At 38.2% G+C, this 14,451-nt stretch overlaps 1 protein-coding gene across 3 annotated transcripts in view; it reads left to right on the plus strand.

Moving 5' to 3' along the window:
• The window catches only part of LOC112112821 (cyclin-dependent kinase 8), a 178,661-nt gene that overhangs the window by 119,858 nt on the left and 44,352 nt on the right, over positions 1-14,451 (plus strand). For 2 of the 3 annotated variants that reach the window (XM_024208878.2, XM_024208879.2), the window contains exon 5: positions 11,872-11,929. The exons of the other annotated variant lie outside the window; for it this stretch is intronic. In XM_024208878.2, the coding sequence (XP_024064646.1) occupies positions 11,872-11,929 (58 nt within the window). The remainder of the gene's footprint in view (positions 1-11,871; positions 11,930-14,451) is intronic. 3 annotated transcript variants of the gene reach the window in all.

The following is a 14,451-nucleotide window of genomic DNA, read 5'->3' on the forward strand; positions in this document are numbered from 1 at the left end:
TGGGCAGTCCTATTTTCCCTTGTTTGTAATACAAGAGTAGTTGATGAAACTGAGTGGTAACAAATTTAAAGTTGGTAAAAGAAAATGTTAGACTCTTTTGTGGAAATCACTGTCACAAAAACCAGTAAGTCCAGAAATCTGGCATTCAAAGCTAATGTTAGTTATTTTAATGGATAATAAATAGCCAAAGTTTCATTAAGTAAAATGATAAATATAGAAGGGATAATAAGCCCTTCTGCTTCAGGGCATAAACCAAGCCAACCACCAACTGCCCAGAGTTAGGAAGAAACTTCCTTTTTAGGCTGGCTATTCCATTTGAGTTTCTTGCACCTGCATCTGAAGCCTCTGGTACTGGCCACTGGCAGAGTCCAGGTACTAAATTACATGGGCAGTTGGTCTGATTCAATATGGCGATTACTATATTTTTATATGATTTATAGACATTAAAGAGGGTAGTTCTGTTGGGTGCAGTCTGCATCAAGGCAGATGTTCTTGAGTCCTATTGGTGGAAAAGGGTACAATGATTGGGTTTTGGACCTTGGAATCATTGACCCTTGAAATCTTGCCAAAAGGTCTATAAATGATCTCCAAACAGTGTCTAGGCTACCTGGACTACCTCCTTATTTTCTGTATAGAGTTATAGTTTAATCATGCAGTGACTACTAAAACTACAGCCTTCTCTTTTCCTCTTTAACATTCTGTCCACATTCTAGCATGTCCACAGTAGTAAGGATTAGCTTCCTCTGAACCAAGGTCTAGAAAAATCGGGAAGGTCATCTATAGCAAAATGTGCAGAAAATATTTTTGAGCAAGACTAGAAGCCCAAATTGTTGCATTTAAAAAGCTTGTATCTTTTTAGATGCTGTATTTGTCTACATATGTAGTCACTACAGTGAAAAACTCCAAGCTGTTGTATGTTTCAAGATTCACTCCAAAATGTTTATCAACTATTGAATTTAACAATCACTTTTCAGATGTAATAAATTTAATTTTCATCATATTTTTAGAACTTTTGAAGATCTTCTATTCCCGTACTTTTAAATTTGAAATGTATTAACTAGATCTAGAACTTTTGCCCCTGTTCATTTCATACTGCTCCAACTTTTTTGTTTAAAAGTTAATTTATTAACCATATAATTTCTGACACTATTGTGTGGGATCAAAGGGGGTAATTTTTAAATTGTTGGATGCCACGTCATTTTATTTTAAAAAATACCCTCAAAATATTTAGAAATGGTAGGCCAGCTCTTGTTTATTGTTTCTCTTACTGCCAACTCAGGAGTGGCTCCCACTGTTTAATCACAGGGGCAAAATAATGGCAAGTGAAGCCTGTCTAGTTATTAATAGCTTAAACAGTTTATAATTAGTCAAAGTAAGCAATCTTATCTAAATCCTATGAAATCAAGGAAAATATTTAAACTAGTTAATTAGAAGAAGCCATTTCAGGAGCTATCTTAAATTTGAACATTAAGAATCTTAAATCCAGTTAAGTTCCAAATAAGTGACTCTGTTTGCCAGTGGTTAGCCCATCTCCTCTCCCGGAATATATGGTTTAACCATCTGGTGATTAACTGGAAAAATGTTTAGTAATTTGTGTTACAACAGCATTTTCATATCCCAATAAAATCATTACAAGAGTTTAATATCTTGGCATTATCTTAATGTTCTCTTGCCAATCCATGTTGAACTTTTTGGGGTGGCTTTTCTTGACTCAAGAAAAACAGAGAAGAGTTCATTTCTTCTTATCTATGACAGCTTTTCTGTAAAGATGGAGAGGATGAGTTGTGGAGTGACTGCTGTCTAAACAGAGTAGGTGTGGGAATAGAGGGGCAAAAGGGTATCAGAGTCTTTAATATCTTCTCCTTCCTATTTTCATGAAATTCTAGGGAAAAAACAGCTCTTTCGGACTTGTTTAGATTCAAGTGAGTTGCTCTTTCATTGGCTCCATGGCTTCGTAGGTAGTCCTTAGGAGCCTCTTCATCTTATGAATATGTAATTTATTAATTAATATGCAACACTTATTTAATTGCCTTTGCCCTTGTGGCAGGAAAGCAAGAGAGTTAAAACTAGTTTTTAAAGTTTTTATTCAGTACATTCTCTGAGACATTCGTTCCATCTTATTACAGTTTGACAGGAAATGAAATTCTGTTTACAAAAAGTCCAAACATTCCTGTTTTTATATTAAAATTTTCAAAACACTTTCTTTTAAAATTAAATAACTTTTAGGAAGTCTTTAGCTTAAGTTTCATTGGTCACCCAATGAAATTAATAGGGCACCAGGTTTATAAGTAAAACAAGAAAGTACTTCACATAACACACAGTCAACTTGTGGAACTCATTGCCAGGGGATGCTGTAAAGGCTAAAAGTAAAACTGGGTTCAGAAAAGAATTAGGTGAATTCCTGGAGGACAGGTCCGTCAATGGCTATTAGCTGAGATGGCCAGGGATGCAACCCCATGCGCTGGGTGTCTCTAAACCTCTGACTGCTATAAGCTGGGACTGGATGACATGGGATGGAGTACTTGAAAAATTGCCCTACTCTGCCCTGTGAGGTAGGAGGGTCCCAAAATTCACGCTGCAGCTAGAGCTTGAATGTCTACATTGCAGTTAAACAGCCCCTTAGCCTGAACCCCAGGCATGGGCCAGCCGCGGATGTCTAACTGAAGTACAGACATACCCTCTGAAGCATCTGGTGCTGCCCATTGTCCGAAGACAAGATACTGAGTTAAATGGACCCAGTGTGGGTGTTCTTATGTAAGTTGTTGATTAATTTCCCATTAATATGAATGTTTCCATATTTAAATGGCTTCTTATGATAGTTTAGCAAAGTTGTTACATTCCACATAGGTACATTTTACCACTTACATAGCAATGATATTAGGAGCTTTGCATTTAGATAACATATTTGCAAGTCTCCAGTTCACAAAGTTTTTTGCCACTTCAGCATTTAAGAAATAAACATTTCCAAGTACACATTTTCCTCTAAAGTTTTTAAGAACGAAAGCAGGTTTTCTTGCAAGAGGGTGGGAATTGGTAGAGCCCTTTACCTAGATTTATTGCTCTGATAACACACCCTGCATTCCTTTCACAGACAGACCTCTTCCTAAAACATGAATGTTATACATGGTTTGTCATCTTGATGTTTGCATGCCTTGGGAGATAGAAGCAGAAACCTAGAATTTCTTTGATTAGCTTTAATATTTTGTAACATACCTAGTTAGACGTGTATTATTTCCAAATATACTGGCTATAACATACTTGTAGCTACATCTTAACATTCAGCAAAGGTGAAAAACAAGTTTGCAACAACCTAATAAGTTACAATAATTTTATTAATTATTTTTGCATAAATATGGAGGTCTCCCCTACAATTATATGATGGTAGTCTTTTCCTTGAAACTGATAATATAAAAATGTATTTATGCTTATTGAAATCAATTCCTTGCCTCCTTACATATATTTAATGTAGAAAAGCAATTTTTCTATCTTAGGTCTTGATTTCATTTTTTTTCCCCCAGGCCTGAAATGTTTTAATTACCTAGTGTATTCATGTTTTGACCTATTTCCTTTCAACTGTAATCCAGCCCAGATCAAAGTGACAGGAAGCCCTAGTTTTAATACTTTATATTGCCCCAAGTTGTCAGTAAGTGAGTGACAGTAGCGCAAAGAAGCTATAGGACTGTGTTCAGAGCATAAAAATGTAAGAATGAAGCCAAAAGCTTCCGTCTGGCTGAAGCAGAGATGCAATAGGCTGATGTTAACTAGCAGAAAGCTGTCCTGAATGGCAGAGATGTGACATTCTTGCGCCTCCTTTCTTTCCTGAAATCAAAATACTTTGAAAACATTAACAAACTTAGCTTGTTATATACTTGGATAATGACTTAGTATTTTGGTTTTGATAGATTTTAAAGATTGTTTTAACAATCTTTGTTTTAAATAGGACCCCTGCAGTGCCAGAGCCACCAGCTCCCGTGGGCAGCAGGAGCTGGAGCGTTCCCCTCTTCCCCCCACAACAGGGCTTGAGCTCTCATCCCCCCTGTGGGGCTCAGGCTTCAGTTGCCCTCCTTTCCCCCATCATTTTTAGTAAAAGTCACAGGCAGGTTACCGGCTTCCGTGAATTTTTGCTTATTGCCCGCGACCATCCATGACTTTACTAAAAATAATTATGACAAAATGTTAACATTACTCATCAGGAAAATCTTCCCAGTAATCAGTGGTGAGTACATTTTTCAAATCATGGTATAAGGAGTAAAAGCTTTCTTTATAACTAACCTTTTAACCATAACCATGATGTCTAAAAATATGATTTGATTTAATTTATAAATAACTTCATACACAAGCAGGTAAACATTTTTTTAAAATAATCTCTGGGTTTGGTATCTAGGGGTTCCTCTTAACAATACAAAACAGAACCAACTCAAGCCCCCACCCAGTAATCTAGGAAAATTAACCACCATCACTAGGCTCTTCTAAGAGCCAATATTTCAGCCTTGCAATCATTGAGTCTGTGTATAACAAAGGAGAACTTTTAATAAAAGGGAAAGGGAGCCAAGAATTAGTTTGAAAAAACACAACCACATTCATAAGCAAAACCTGACCCCACAGTGCTTTGGGCAGTGTCCTTTGCCTCAGTTTCCCACTTGTGGTGGGAAAGTCCAATGAATAAATGTCCATTTAACACATCACTCCCCTTTCCCCCATTCACTGCACCCCACTCAGTTGGTTCTCCTTGATTAGCGAAGACCCAGAGTTCAGAGGTATATTCACAGGGGTTCACCTCCCACCCCAGAAAGGTGGGGAACATGTTGAGCAATGACACTGTGGTTGCTGTGCAACTCTGCAGCTGGCTGTTTGGTGCTGCCTCCGCTGCTTTTCTGTATTGCTGCTGGTCGCTTGCTGCCATTGCTTTACTCTGCTGCTGTTGGAGCTCACGGCTGCTTCTGCACTGGCACGTTCTGAGGTTCCACTGCTTAACCCAGGTCTTTAGTGATTTCACTGGGTAGCAGGGAAGCTCACTGCCAGTATAGCCTCTGCACTGTCTTTCCTTTCACCACTGTCCCTACACCAGGTCTAAGGTGTAGCCCTTAGGCCTGCTTATCAATGATTCAGCCCTGGTAATCACCTGGACAGAAACAGTGATTCTCAATTGAGTTTAATTAGCTTTGTCTTTAAACACTGGAGAGGGAAAGGTCAAATGGTGTCTGCCTCTTTTTAGGCAGTGTCCACACCAGCAGGTAGAAACACCTGTCCACACTCCCTCTCTTTCACTGGGATTTGGTATCCCTCCCTGCTTAGTGAGTAAGGTTCAGTTTAGGGTGATTCCCTCAATCAAGGCAGGGTAAGTGCAGTTCTGCTGCCCTTTACTTATACAATAAGGATAACAATATTTCATCACCTTTGCATTCAATATTTAAAGTGATTTGTAACCCAACACCAGCCAAACGAGAGCATTTTGGCAAAGTAGCTCCATCCTGTTGCGTGTCTAGGAGAGTAGGCATGTCTAGGCAAACATGGTCTGTCCCTGAAGTCTTTTCCCCCAGCTCATCACCAGATGTCAGAGGAGAGCTCATTCAGACCCTGCTTACATGTATATACTCAGACAAAAAGGCTGAAAGTATATAACACTAATTGAGAGCAAAAACATCCCAGGGATGTTTTAACTATCCCAAAAACAAGCATTATAAACCCAGGAAAATTCAAAGTTAAAGTTATTGTTAAATCCAAACACATTAACATATAGAAATCAAAATAGGTAAAATATTTTTAAATAAAATAAAGTGGATTGTTGTTTTTAAATTAAATATAATTTTCTTTTTCAAAATACACCTATTTTAAAATTATGGACAACCATTGTTAAGGCCTAAACTTACTATAGTCTATTAATCATTTAAATTTAAATAAAAAAAAATCAAGCAATACTTGTTTATTTCTGGACTTTTAAAGATGGCCAAACCGCTGTAGTAGTGGATGTCACTGGTTAAGTTCCTGGAACTGGAGTTTGTTGAAGTGCTTAACCAGCTTTTGACAGCAGTAGCCTCTTCTGCAGGGGCAAAGAATATTTTCTTCATTTCAATTTAATTAGTTCAGCTCAATGACTAGTTCATTCAAAGTTGAAAAATCAACTGGGAGTCAAAAAAGTAGGAAAGCTTGTTTTTCCTTTTACCAGATTCTGAATAAAAATGAGGTCCAAGAGAATGAGATCATCTACTTTAAAATCTTGAAGGACACTGTGACCATAAACAATCAGGTCAATTCACTAATTACAGATAATACTTTTGTTTAATTAATTAGTTACCTTTAAATGCAAATCATATTTTGAAAAGGAAATTTTATGTATCCAGCACATTTAAGGTAGTTTTATTTAATAAATCATTTTGAAAAGTATTTGTGCATTTTAATTGAATTCCAATCTCCATCCAAATGCAGTTTGACACAAATTGCTAGTAAAAAATAATCATAATCTAGTAAATAAGAGATGTCATTAACTATCTTATAACATAAAGTAAAAATTAGGAATCTGAATATAAGTATGTTAAGCTACATAATTGCTTAAATAAATGCATATAGATATAACATATCCTTCTTCTGAGCAAAAAAACCCACATTTGATTTAAATCAATCTACCCTCATGGAAATCCTCAGTTCAGGCACCCAAACAACCTTATATCAGCTATGTAGAGATGTCATACAATAACCATACAATTGTGATAGCGTATTAATGCTGGTGGGCCCAGATTAGGTTAAACTGATTTTTAAAGACATTAGATTCTTTTGGGTGTCTTAATTGTGCATTTCCATACCTAATACATTCGGATATCTTTTTAAGTGTAACCGTAGTTCTGAATTTTCCTGGATATTTAATGTTTGTTTGTGGAATAATTAAAACATTCATATTTTCCCTTGTGTCTGCTAACTTTTCCCTCCTCCACATCCCATTACACATATGCAAACAAACACCAGTTCATCTCTCCACTCCTTCACACTCCCATGTGCCTGCATTTACAAACCGGTTCTCTTCCCCTTGCCCTCTGTGTTTAGTAGATCAGGTGCAATGGGGAGTTTATGAAAATAAATATTTAGGATTAATGGTGTTTTTCTGTTCCTCATGACTGAAAGTTTCTCTGTCAGCAGAGAAAAGAAATCCTTCAAAGAAATCCACAAAGAATTGCCCTTTTTGAGTGTCCATCTGCCATTGTTCTCAATGGGACTGAAGCTGCAGGCTGAAAGATGGCAACTACTTCACATTGTTCCCAATCAGGGGGAAATAAAATGGTCATTGGAGAGGATGCCCCTTGTGTACCAGGTGGCAGAGATGAGCATTATGAGCAGTTACTGAATGGAGGCAGTGGCCATCTTTACTTAAAGGCAGTTCGTGGTCTGAGTTCCATTGAGAACAACGGAAGATGGTAGTCATTTTGAAAGAGGGGTAATTCCTTATGAGTTTCTCTGAAGGCCTATCTTTACCTTTTGCTGAAGGAGAAACTTTCACTTGTGAAGAACTATGGAAAAATTGATCATTAAATTGAAAAATTAACCATAATCTTAAAATTATATTAAAAACTGCCCATTGTACCAAATTTACTGAAGTTTCACCTCTTTGCCAGTTTTTGTGCAAATACTTTACCTGGGATTATTTGTAGGTGGGTGGGGGAAGGGGAAAATGGTCTGACATCTGGTGTTCAATTTCTTAAGTGATCCATTCTAAAATCATTCACTCAGACTTATTAATGTACTCGTAAATTCTGAAAAAAAAATCATATTATACTCACTAAGTGTTAAAACTTTGGGAAAGATAGATGCTGTATTCTTTATACATAACAAAGTGGCTAAATCCTAGCTTTAATGCAAAACTGAATTCAACATTAACTATTCAGCTGTGATTGGATGCTCCTTAATATTCTGGAGATATGGTCAAATTTAGATGTGGAAGATGAAGACCAGAGATCTACCAGTATCCACTCCCTGCAATCCTTGGTATTCAGTCCTGCGAATTTAACTGTCTTGCACACCTGGATGATGGAGGGCCCCTACCATAAACTCTCCAATATCAATTGGTGGGCAGTCTGTTTGGTAACAATCTGGGGTTGCAAGTTTACAGGTGGTGATTGACACCCATTTCTCCATTGTAAAAGCAGCTTTCATCTTGGTGTCTGTGCACTGCATGGCTGGGGTGAATTTGGCACACAACTCTAGAAAAGTACCCGTCTGCATCCGAAAGTTCTAAAGCCACTACTGATGTTCCCAAATTTGCATTGTGATGTAATCTCACCACTTGGTTCTTGTTGTACAGACCCAAAACTGCTGCTCCACCATGTACGGTTTCTCCGTGATTTCCTGCAGCAGTTGGTCAGCTTCATTTGTTGTCTATCATCCACTCATTCTCAGTATATCCCTGCTATATGTCTGGCTGTTACGATTTTGCACAAGAATGATTTATCCTGCCCTTTAAATGGACAAGAGAACTGCAGTGATCTGTGCATTCATGTGATGAGATGGAAAATGGCATGAAAGAGTAGTGAACCGAGAGATTTATGGGAATTTGATCCCAAACTTGTACAGTTCCCTGATAGGAGTGATGATATCTCACAATACAGTACAAACATTTCTTACAAGGTAATGTGCCAGATGGTGGCATAGAGGACATCAGGATGCCTTCCTACAGTGTCACATATCTTCTGCTGATACAACCTGATGGTGTAAGGACATGCTACATGGCAAAGGCAACCAAATATAAATGCACTCCACTGAAATAGCTATGGTGATAGAAGTGTGCAGACAGAACTTCTGACAGCAAAACTTTCAGGTGCAGACATGGCTTTACGCTTACCCAGTCTTAACACACAAGCTCTGATCAATGATCCACAGAAATGCATGATGGGATGATTTTAAAGTTCCAGGACTATAGTTTGGGGGGGGGAAAAATCAGCTGTGTTTAATACTCCTTTTTGAGGTACTTACACATTGCAGTAATGTAACCCACATACCTTCTCTTTATACAAGTTTTTCTGCATATTATTATACTAGTACAGCACTAGGTGATTTATAGTGTAAAAGTTTCTCTTGCTGTTAAAAGGTAATGGAACATACCTCACCTTATTGAAAATTTACAGCTTTATTACACTCCTCAAAGAACCTCTTCTTTTTTAACTTGTCCACAGAAAAAAAGATGTAATCACTCATTCCTGCAGTATGCTGATACCTTGCATGCATGATTACTATGCAGTTACACTAATAAAGCCTTGTTGGAGCCTTTTATAGGAAATAATTATTAATCGTGCAAATAAATTGTCTTGAGGTACTTATATTTTTAATGTGCCTTATTTTATATTATCCTAATATTTTGAGATGCTAAAAAATTCATTTAAAAATCATAAATATGTTTTTACACAATAGTGTGATGGCTCCAATATTCTCAATAATGAAAATTTTAAAATGTGCCTAAAAGCATGTTTATGTGATAAATTGTAGTCCCTTCTTCAGAGCTATTGGGAACAACCATATTAATTCTTATACAGCTAAGATTTCCTTTTTGGTGTAGGTGGGGGGGAAAAGTAGCAAAATAACTAATAATTGTCCTCTTTGCAGTGGCTTAAATCAGGAAATTCAAAGCGAGAGCTCTAACTGTAATATTTACCACCTTTTGGCTAAGTAATCAGTATAAGTGCTTATATAAAATCACCCACTATTAAGGGACCTCATTAAGTCTTTACGTTTTGGGGATTTTTCTCAAATCATGTAACGTGTTTTTTATTTTAATGCAGCTTTCATTCACCCACAAAAAATGTTAGTATTTGAGGAATCTGTGCCCATCTGATTGCAAGGCAGAGACTAGTTTATAAAACACATTGTTCGTATGAAGACCTGAGAAAATGGTGGCAGAGACGGGGAAAAACTACCACGATTAAGAATTGAAGGGTCATAATGATCAGCAGCCCAATTCTGTGGCTACATCTAGTACTCCTGGGGGAATTAATTGACAGCTCTAGTAATAGTTCATTTAAACTACAATACGGAAATGTATTTCCCAGCACCCTTCAGGAGCACTGCAAGACTTGGGGGAGTCAGAGGTAACGGAGGAGCTCAGGGTGAGGGAAGCAATTATTGGGAAGGAGCCTGCGAGTGAACCTGGAGGGTTGTTGGTTGTGGGTGGGAGAAGAATGGAACAGGTTTTTTGGGGGCAGGGGAATTGTTAAAGTTTGGGACCCTCCCCTATGCAGACCGTGGCAGACTCCTAGCCTTTTGCATTCAGTAAGACACATCTGCCCCTGTCCCAGCGTGTCCTTGCAGCCCCTCCTCCCCCCTCCCCCTATGGCCCTGCCCCCCCCCCCCCCCTTGAGCACTTGAGCCCGCACCCCAGTCTGTCCCCCCCCCACTAGCCCTTCTGAACCCCGGTCTGTGACCCCCAGTAGCCCCGTGTGCCCCTCTCTGTCTGTCCCGTGCCGCCTCCATCTGGCCCTTCTGTGAGGGATGCATCCTCTCTGTGAGCTGGCTGTTCTCTTTTCTGTTGTCACAGCAGCCCCTGGTGGGCAAAAAATGTAACTGCAGTTCCAGCTCTGTGGAGAAAAAAATATCTATGGGGGACATGAATTCTGTGCGTGCGCAGTGGTGCAGAATTCCCCAGGGAGTAATCTAACTTCACGCCACTGGTGGCAGCATATAGGGTATGTGTAACTACACACCATAGTGAATAGCAGGCTGCCTCTACAGTGTGGTGTGTAGCTACACACATCAGTGAAAGGCTGTGGAAGGGACTTGGCTGTGTAGAGCTGCTGGAGTCTTTCCTTGTTAAAAATAGCAGTCTAGATGGGATAGCACTGCTTGAGCATGTAGGGTTCATACCCACTTTGTTCAGGTGTCTCTTTACTCACCTAAGCAGTTCCTCATCACCTACACTGCTGCTTATACCCATGCAAGGGCTGTGTGCAGAGTATGTACTCTACATGCCACCAGAAGGAGAGTGAAGTGTAGATGTCCCTATAAGTCTATCAGTGGTGTAAAAAAAACAACAGTGAGTAAACTAACCTAAACTTAACTCTCTATTTCCCAAATTAGAAGTGGGTAAACTCAGTGTACCTGAGTTTACGCTCGACTACGCTACTTTTGTAGTATAATGTTTTAATTCATTTCCTTAGTATAGAGAAAAGGAAGAGAAGAGTCCTACTTCTTAATATTTGGTAGCCATTATAGCAGTGGGAGAAGCATTTAGCAATAGTTTTAAGGATATGCTTTTATTTTAAGTCTTAAAGCTGGCTGAATTAGTGTACCATATCAATCTGGGATAGTAAATTTAGATGGGTTATGTAGATTTTCTGTGGAATATATATTTATATAGTGACTGATATTCAACCTGTATCTTGAAATTTTTCTTGTTAATGTAAAATGTATGTCTGAAGATGTGCCTAATGACCCTTGGCCAAACATATGTTGCAGAGATGACATCTTACACCCGGGTTCTTTGTTGTTGTTTTTTAAGTGGGATGGGGAACAGGCAGTGAAGTACCAGATGTGCACCCTGGTGAGCTGACCAGTTCATAGAGTGATGTTGCTGGAAGTCTTGAAGGCTCTTGCTTGCTTGCTTGCTTGCTGTTGCGGGTAGAAGAAAGACACCACAATGGCAGTTAGTCTGGGGAACATAATTTAAAAAGCCCTGGAAAAAAGAGATTGTGAGGGAAAACCTTAGAGGCAGAGGTAGCAAAGGAAAGCCTGTGTTTTGGATACTTCCACAGCTTTATCACAAAGTAAACATCTATGACGTTATCATGCTGCATTTGGTTTAAAACTGGTGAAACAAAGCTAATGTATTGTTTCAGAGACAAATGTTATTTAGGTTTATCTTGGTATATGTATTGTATATTTATTTTTTTTCCACAGAAACCTGCTAATATTTTAGTTATGGGTGAAGGTCCTGAGCGAGGAAGAGTAAAAATTGGTATGTTATATCTTTGATAAGTCCCAGTGTAGCATTTAAGTTAGAATGTTCTGAAGGTGCAGTTGCATCACTTAAGATAGTTACTTAAAATAATATTAGTATGTGTCTGGAAACTTTATCAAAAGCTATTTTGAGTGACTGGCTTTTTGATATCATACCTATGCACCAATTCCCAATGGTGCACAGCTACAGCCTCATCAATGAGAAAGGGGAAAAAATCCCTATGCCATTATATTATATGGGTGCGTGCTGGGAGGGGGATTAATATGGGACAAAAATAACGGTCAGCTTGGAAGAGTGAAGGAAAATAAGTGAGATTTTAAATGACCTATTTTTACCACCAAAGTGCCAAAACACTAACTTGCTCCGTATTATAAAATCTAAATAGGGAACTGTTCACTATTCCGAATATTAAATTTTATAATAAAAGTGAGAGTGACTGTTGATTTACGAACTGCCCTTGAAAGGGTAGCCAGATTTCTGGGAGACACAGGAAGCAAAAGGAGTCTTTAAAAAGTGCAGAAAATGTTGATTAAGAGAGAGACATTTGGTAAGAACTAACACTAAATATATTCAAAATGGTGAGGGGGAAGTAGGGTGGGGGGAAGAAACTGAAACTTTCCCACTATTTTATCTTCCGGTGTGAACCACTTTTCTCAGTGAAAGGATAATTTGCAGAATCTCCAAATCGTTCTATAAAGTCTATTTTAAAAAGTAACTAAAAATAATCTAACCATAGTCTAACAGTAATGAGCCACATCGTGGCATGCACTAGTTCATCATTGATGCACCAATAGCCTTCTAATGCACACCCTCTTTTGTTATACTAATATAGTCAGGCAGTCCTGTTTGGCAGAATTTTTTTTTAAACAGATTGTTTTTCACTTCCCTCTGACTTTTTCTTTTATGAGATGATTCTTCCACAGTGTCACTCTGTATTCTTTGGTGTTTTTGTTTATCTGAAACACCAACTGTTAATCACTAATTGGCTAATCAAGGGTGGAATTTTCCTGAGGTGTTCGGCACTGCCCTAACTCTGCTCCCATTGAGGTCAATGGGAGTTGACTTCAGTAGGAGTAGAATTAGATCAGCGCTGAGCACGTCAGAAAATCCCACCCTTTAAAATTTTAGCACCCTTTAGAGGTGTAAGATTGACGATAAAGACCAAGGTCTTCTATCTGCAAAACAGCATGGACAGCAGAAGTGAACATTTCTTCCCATTACCTTAATCTTCATGGAGCATGCACTTCCAAGAGTGAGCGTGTAGGTCAGTCTCCAGGCACATTGTGTCAATTGTGTTGGTGATTTTTGAGATGTAGACAATTATCCATTAGTATTTGCTCACAGACCACCAACTTATTTCGCAAGTCATTTGGTAATAACTTGAGATTTCTACTAAATTTGGTCAGACATTGCTGATGGACAGGTGAAAGATTCTGCATCCGCCCACCAGTCCTCTGAGCCATCCAGTCCCAACAGTAGAAAAGCCTTTATTTCTAGGTGTGTTATCAGTTTGAAAAAATTGCAATTTTTAACATGTTTTTGCAACAGTAGGAAAAGAATGCATACGTATTCCCCATACCAAGGGCTTCCACTCTTCTAGTATTAATACTTTTTAAAAAAACACATAACTGGTATATTTAACATAAAATAAGCTTTATAGGCTTTTTATGCTATTTTGACTCCACTTTTTACTGGGTATTTTTCCACATTTTTTTCATAGATATCTATGAATTCTTCATATCATGGGTTATCTTGATTTTTAATATAGAAAATTATAAAATGTCTCTTTTTAAATGCAATAAAATAATTTAAAGTAGGGAGGCACATAGAGGCAAATAGTTACTTTAGATTGTGGAGCAAAATTAGATATGAGTATTTACTCTGCAAGTTTTCCTCAGTAGCTGAGTTATTACATGTGGCATGGGTTTAACCCCTTCTCTCTCAAAACTGCTATAGGCCTCACACTCCTCCCCAGTCCTACTCAGTATATATAGGCTCCCATTCCACCATACCAAATTCTTCGGTGTTTGGGACTTCGAAAACCTGATTTAGTGGGAATACCCACTTCTCAATCCTTTGTCCATCTTGTCCTGTACCATCTAAATTCTGGTCAGTTCAGATAGCTCTGTGAGAAACTGTAGATTACAAATCCCAACAAGCAGTTTAGACAGAATATTTTTCTTAATGTTTTATTAGTAAAGGGAAATTTCCCCAAAATGGAAGACATTTTAAAAGCATAGCTTAAATGGTTTCATCTTGGTACTGGTGATACTTTGTGACCAATTTAAATTGAGAGGAGGCTTTCAGGGAAGAAGATACCCTCATGATTGGAATCACCTCTTGTTTGGGGCGTGAAGGAAACCCTGCTTCAGTTGCAACCAGCTTTTCATAGGTAGTTCTTGTGTCATACATGTATGTATTATAAATCATTCTAACCTTTACAGAATTACTATTTCACCCATTTTCCCCCCTTTAATGTTTCCTGAACAAACAGCCCTGTGATAATAGAATATTCCACC

The sequence above is a fragment of the Terrapene carolina genome, unplaced genomic scaffold (genome assembly GCF_002925995.2).
Source record: "Terrapene carolina triunguis isolate 2854851 unplaced genomic scaffold, T_m_triunguis-2.0 Scaffold139, whole genome shotgun sequence".
In the NCBI taxonomy this organism is placed as follows: Eukaryota; Metazoa; Chordata; order Testudines; family Emydidae; genus Terrapene; species Terrapene triunguis.